The sequence below is a fragment of the Limulus polyphemus genome, unplaced genomic scaffold (assembly GCF_000517525.1).
Source record: "Limulus polyphemus unplaced genomic scaffold, Limulus_polyphemus-2.1.2 Scaffold12078, whole genome shotgun sequence".
Classification (NCBI taxonomy): Eukaryota; Metazoa; Arthropoda; class Merostomata; order Xiphosura; family Limulidae; genus Limulus; species Limulus polyphemus.
In genome coordinates this window covers 5,798-12,860 of record NW_013677688.1, presented here as the reverse complement: position 1 = coordinate 12,860, position 7,063 = coordinate 5,798, and the positions used below count along the sequence as shown (strand labels likewise).

At 33.1% G+C, this 7,063-nt stretch overlaps 1 protein-coding gene across 1 annotated transcript in view; it reads right to left on the bottom strand.

Moving 5' to 3' along the window:
* Nucleotides 1-469: 469 nt before the first annotated feature.
* Nucleotides 470-7,063, bottom strand: part of LOC106476914 (zinc finger protein 236-like) — a 10,919-nt gene continuing 4,325 nt past the window's right edge. The window contains exon 4 of the mRNA XM_013937530.2: nucleotides 470-1,655. Within this exon, the coding sequence (XP_013792984.2) occupies nucleotides 770-1,655 (886 nt within the window). The 3' untranslated portion in view covers nucleotides 470-769. The remainder of the gene's footprint in view (nucleotides 1,656-7,063) is intronic.

Here is a 7,063-nt window from a genome sequence, read left to right as displayed (position 1 = left end):
CAAGTATTATTGTACTAAACCAGACAACACAAGCAAGTATTATTACCAGACTACTCTCAAATTGAAATCTCTTTTAGGCAGTGTTAGAATAAATTAATCTATGAGACTTTGGGTGTGGTCAGATACATTAATCAAAAGGGTTTGACCTCGTGAGTCGAAAACTGTAATTAGATCCAAAAAAACACAAACTCGGAGCCGTTCTATGATCTGCTCAGCTGTGGCTAAAAATTCAGCTAAGAAAAACTGTTTTCATATACTAAACTTTTACAAGACAATTCTGCATGCAGGATTTTAAAGTTACTCAATATCCACTTCTGTATAAAATCATTCCACATATAACTTCATATAACACTTGATATTTTAAACATTAATAACTTAGTAACACATGAGATTTTAAATGTTTCTATTACATAAAATTTTTGAACAGCTTCTATTTGTATTTAGTACTGAAAGATGCTAAGTACCAAAATAATACCATAAGATGTTTTTTATTCACGTATGATACATTTACAAGTATGGCTTCATAAGGTCGCATTACAATAAAGAACAAATGAGAAAATGCCCCAAACTTTGCTTGATGATTTTATGTCAAGAAACTAGCCTGTACAAAATGATGCATTTGTTGTAGCAAATAACAAAAAGACATACAAATGCATTCTGAAGCTATGAAAATGAGAGAGTTCTTTTCTTGTAGGACTACCTTCAATTGTTGGTGGGTAAAAACAGATATAAAAAAACAACAGTCAACTAGGTTAAGTTGTACAGAAACTCAGTTTGAAAGGTCACCACTATCATCTGGAGGAGGAATCACCTCACTCTCCTGTGACGTGGAGTCTGATGTTGCCTCTAACAGTCCATCAACATCACTTACTGGCAAGGTTAAGTAAGCCTGTTCACTGTCACTGCTAGGAGCCCCCATGGTAACTGTCATGTTGACATCTCCACAGTCTGAATCTAGCGTGATTCCATGAGGGAGAGTAAGAACAGTATTCTGACCATCTGTTGAACTGATTGGAATTAATAGCACCCTCGACCCACCATCTGAAGTGGGGACATTAACCACAGCTGCACTTGTGAATGGTTGATCTCCAGATAGTTCCATCGGAATGTGTTGCTGGTTGTCCTCATCATCTCCAGATACCATCATCACTATTGACTCTTGGTCAGCCACAGCAACATGCTGGACATTAGATGAAGATAGCGAACTAACTATAGGTGAAGCTAGATTCATGTCACCAGCAGTGACAACAGTGGTATCATTGCTGGTGAAGTTCAGCTGAGAGGCACTACTGACTACTAAGCTAGATATATCACCGTGTCCAGAAGGTAGCTCTACAGATGTGACTTGGCCAGTGTTTGCCTGCATCATGGACATAAGAAGTCCAAGATTATTCTCTACAGACACATTCTGGGTCTCACCATTTTCTCCAACTGCTTGTAATTCAAAGTGTCCTTCATGAGACAAAGTGTCCATGGCCTGAGGTACTTCAACTTGGTCATCGGCCACTTCTTCCTGGCTGACCTCTCCTATTAAACTGGCTGCCAGATCTTCCTGATTTATATTTATGGTCTCCTGGTCTTCAGCTGTCTGAATGATCACATGTTGCTGTTCTCCGTTACCAAGAATCGCCTCAGCAGCCACACTACTATCAGAACTGTGTAAGAGAAGAAAAACTTTTTTCTTTACTCACTCAATGAATACTTCAATTAAGATCTCCAGAATGGAACATAAAATATTTTATTTTTAAATTATCAGAGACACCCCAAGAAAATAGTGTAATTAATACAATACCACATGATTCTGTAAAGAAATAATTTCTCTAAATTTTAAATTAACTACTTATAAATCTTTCACAACATAATTGTTCTAACGAACTTGTTATAAATTCATGTCACATCCATTTAAGTTACAAGTAGTACTACTATTTATCTGATAAAAACTTCACCTAATGCTAACGTTCTGCTGTGAAACAAGTGCATTATATATTATGAAGTAAAAACGTGTGAACATTACTCAAAATATGGAGATTTAACACTTGGCATGTGTGTATGTGTAACTGACCAGAAACTTCATTATAAAACTTTTCAAAAAAAAATGGTGCATTAATGAAGCATACAGTCAAGTTTAAAAACTGTTAACTTTAATCCTGTAGATATTATATGGTTTTTGTCAGCAACAGAATAAAATACTACTTCAAGAAAACTTTCATAATTCTATACTTTTCAATAGAACTCTTAACCATCAAAAGCTAAGACTTTATTCAGTTTACAACAAAATGTGGTAGATGGGTTTCTTCTCAAACATCTAATTTTATTAACACCTATTTTTATCCTGTCCCCAGATCAATTACTGGAATACAAAAAAAATTCTTTATTTACTTAATAGTAACAGTCAGAAGACTCTAAGGAAAGTTAGAATTAACCTTCCCACAATTCTTATGTTTTCAATATGTTATAGAATAAAAAAGAAAGAAGCAGGTAATTCATGTCTTTCCAGGAAACCTACATTACTGAAGCAACATTTGTTAACTACTGTCACATCCTTTATTACAAGAGGAAGCACTGTTTAATAGAATAATACTTACTTGTGTTGTCTGGTTTAGTACAATAATACTTGCTTGTGTTGTCTGGTTTAGTAGAATATTACTTACTTGTGTTGTCTGGTTTAGTACAGAGATCCTGATGAGCAATAAAACCGAACTGGGTATATGCGTGCCCCAATGTTTGGTATTGCTGGTGCATTAAATATAGCTTTACATAAACATATCTTGTAGATCAAAGCCTCACAGGAGCAGCATCTGTTGACTGTCAAATCTTACCTCAACTTTGTGGCCAGAACATCCAGTTATAAGATTCTTCAGGCACATTACAAAAAATAAGTCAAAATGTAAGCCACAATCTTTTGATGCAAATCAGTAGTTCTTTATAACAGTTTTTACAAGACTTGCAGTTTTGATAGATTAAATCTCAAAAAAGCCAAGTGTTTTTTTATTTAATAAAACAGTTTGTAAGGTAAAATTTTCATAGTTATATATTATTGCTATTTTTTATCTTTAAAAAGTGTTAAAACAGCTGTATATTTCATCTTCTTAATTATTGTTTCTTTTTGTAATTCATTGGGCATGCTACAAGAAAATATTAAATTTTTAAGTTTTGTTAAAATTCTACTGTTTTTTTGAGTGATGAGATATATGGAAGTTTCACATGTTTGATTTTTTCATAGAGTTGTTTAATGTGCTGGGCTACTGATCAGAAAGTCCAAATTCAACTGTGTAAGCTAATCCCATTGTTAGGCTAAGAATATCATTAGTTTTGGTCCAAGTTTACTTACTTATTAAGTATTATTTTTATTACAAATTACAACTTTTACAGTAAGGAAGATTATTTTTTAAAACAAGTACGACACTTTGATCACTGGTTGAGATTGTTTATTTAAATACCACAACCCTCTTTACTGTTAAAACTTGTGTATTGAGAATGATCACACTAGTTATCAAAACTTCATACCTATTCTAAAAAAATAATCTTCCTTACTGTAAAAGCTACAACTTGTAACAAAATATGAGTATCAGTGTACATGATGGGTTTTGCCAACTAGTTGCCCTTTCTCTGGTTAGCTCTTATTAAATTAGAGATGGTTCCTGGGGTTTACCAACATTGTTACCAAATGGTTACTATTTTATCACATCATTTATATGGAAAACCCTGTTGAAATCATATTCTACAATACGTGATATTAAGTTTAGAAAAATATCATTAGAAACTGAGAGCACATCAACTTTAGTATGTCAACACATGTGAACTAATAAGATCAAATGTGATCTCATGATGCTACTGTCTGAAGTCATTTTCTTTACTTTCCTTTCAAAGTATGAACATCATTCAAATTTCCAATCCTCTGTGGTTTTTGTAGTTTAGTTCCAACAGTGGTTAATTAACTGAATCTTGTAATAGCTCAGCCTTCTTACTGGTTCTTGATCAAGTATACTACCTTGTCTTACCGTTTCACTCAACTGGTTCTTGGCTAAAGTACTACCTTGTCTAACCTTTTCACTCAACTGGTTCTTGGCCAAATTACTACCTTGTCTAACCTTTTCACTCAACTTGTTCTTGCCCAAAGTACTACCTTGTCTTACCGTTTCATTCAGCTGGTTCTTGATCAAGTATACTACCTTGTCTAACCTTTTAACTCAACTGATTCTTGGCCAAATTACTACTTTGTCTAACCTTTTAACTCAACTGGTTCTTCTTGGCCAAAGTACTATCTTGTCTAATCTTTTCATTCAGCTGGTTATTGGTCAAGTATACTACCTTGTCTGACCTTTACATTCAACTGGCTCTTGGTCAAAGTATAATCTTTTATAAACTTTTTATTTGATTGGTTCTGGGTCAAAGCACAGTTTTGTTTAACCTTTTCATGTGACTGGTTCTTGTCTTTGTAATATGTTCCAATTGCAGTTATTCAGTGTTAAAATGATCAGCTACGTTGTTAGTTGCTTCAGTTTTCACTCTCTTTACAATGGCATGATACAACCTGCATGAGAATGTACTGTTCCTGTACTAGCTCCAATTCTGTAGTTCTTCATCACATGTTAAGGTTACCATTAAAATTAAAGCCTTGTTTGTTTTACAAATGTGAGTATGTGCATGCAGAAATAACTCTCTGTAACAGTATGTTTTTTTAACTCTAGCCCACATCTCTTCTTCAAACTGCTAAAGTAAACTTCAGCAATAACATAAACATTCAGTGTGTTTAACTGGTGCTGCACAAGTGTTGAGAAACTGTACTATTCTGGTGACATCTAGTTTATTCTACTTATGAGTCTTTCAAAGAATTTTATAAATTTTGCAAAAGAAAAAATAGTGTACCTGTACAAGTAGAACATCACATGAGAGAGTTGAGACAACAGCATGGAATTAAGTTAGCAACATTCTGGATGAAGTAATTTATTTTACATTGTTAGTTTTGGGTTAATTTTTGGAAAAATATACATCACACACTTGACTTGGCTAAGCCTAAGCAAGTACTAAATGTAACTTTCACTCAAAAGTTTAAAACTTAATGGTAAAAGAACTGCCATTTCCCAATTTTATAAAGTATTTTTAAATCTAGTACTTAATATTAGTGAATGATAAGTTTAAGGTAATAAATACAACAAACTGAATATTTGAATGGTACTGCTACTGTTTTAAAATAATAAGAATAAACAAGACAGGATCCTCAATAGCCACGGCAAATTGAAGTCTCTTTTAGACAGAATTAGAGTAAATTAATGTACGAGACCTTTATTTTCCTTTTCATTACTATTTATCAAGTTTATGTAAATATAGCTTGTCTCCTTGAAATACTCTTAATGATACAAGTTTGGACTATTATTCTACATAGTGTCTGTTTTCAACATGTTTTACTTAGATACAAGTTTGGACTATTATTCTACATAGTGTCTATTTATGGCATCTTTTTACTTGGATACAAGTTTGGACTATTATTCTACTTAGTGTCTATTTATGGCATCTTTTTACTGAGGCAAGTTAACCCTTAGATTACTGACTTGTATTAGGTCATCAAGAAATTAATGACATGTTTTGGAACACCTTTATTAACCAACCTCCAGATAACATAAAAACAAAAGTATTATCCTTAGAAGTTGCAGTTGCTGCTTGTCATGGTGACTAATGTTGTTATGTTTGTTTCTGGGCAACAACATGACTGATGGGTTATAGTTTGTTCTCATTAAAGTGTTTTATTGTTTTGTTTGTTCCAGAGACAACAACATGACTGATGGGTTATAGTTTGTTACATAAAGCTTGCTCTAAGTATAGTGTTTTATTATTTTGTTTGTTCCAGATACAACAACATGACTGATGGGTTATAGTTCGTTACATAAAATTTGTTCTCATTATAGTGTATTATTATTCTGTTTGTACCTGGGACAACACATCTAAAAAACTGGACTTAGTTAGCACTCTTACCCTGACCTAAAGGTACCACATCTATAAACACACATTCTCTTATTATCTCTGATCATCTTTATAGGCCAAACTATTTGCATATTTTATCATAATATCCATTTTCCTGCAATCAGAGGTGTGTCCCATGACTTTTGGTAGGATAGTGTATTTGTAGGTTTTGTTATATTAAATTAATAGATGGACTGGGAATCACAGGTCATTTATTCTCCTGAAGTGCTCAAGTTTTGTTGTTGTTTTTTGTTAAAGGTTATTTATAGTGTCAGAGTAGAAGATCTTGATGAGTTGAAATCTTACATTCATGTTTAAGCTCTGTATTTCAGAGCTGGCTGGTCAGATTCAAATTAGTGCAATAACATGAAATATTCTCCAAGTTCTAGAGCCATTATAAGAAGTATGGTCAAGTCCCACTGTTTTGCCTGACAAGAGTAGCAATCCAATAGCTTGGTATAAAGTTCAACACAAGAAAACAAATACTCTATTATTTTATGTACATATGGTATTTGTTTGCTAACTGGAAATCAAGAAGTAGAATTTTCCTTTTCATAGCAGTCAGAAGTGTGGCTAGAGATTTTTGCAGATAGTGTCGAGCCAACCCAGGAAGACAGTCAACTACTGGACATTGTAGTAGAAAAGGTGGATTACGTTCACTGGCAAGTATTGCAGAAACAACAATCTATAGTGAACTATCATCAGAGAATAGAAGAAGAGAGAGAGAAAGTGCTCTATAAGGAGGTAATATCCATAATAACATTAGTTCACTTTAAAAGACCAGCAGTTAGTTAATGATTATGAAAACAGGAGGTTATGACCATAATATAACTAGTTGGTCTTAGAAGATCAATTATTGATTATCAAAACATAGCTTTTGTTGAAAAATCCTGAGAACTCACATCACATCTTGAATATTATTAATATACTTTTATTCTGGTTCAAAGAAAGCAGTTTTATGTATCTCATCAGGTTTAATGTTATTCTTAATAGTAGCATTCAATCATATCCATGGCTTCTAATCAAATAAATAATGAACTTTGTACCTAAAGCATATGGAAAGAGATAATAAGAGAATGTGTTTATAGATGTGATACCTTTA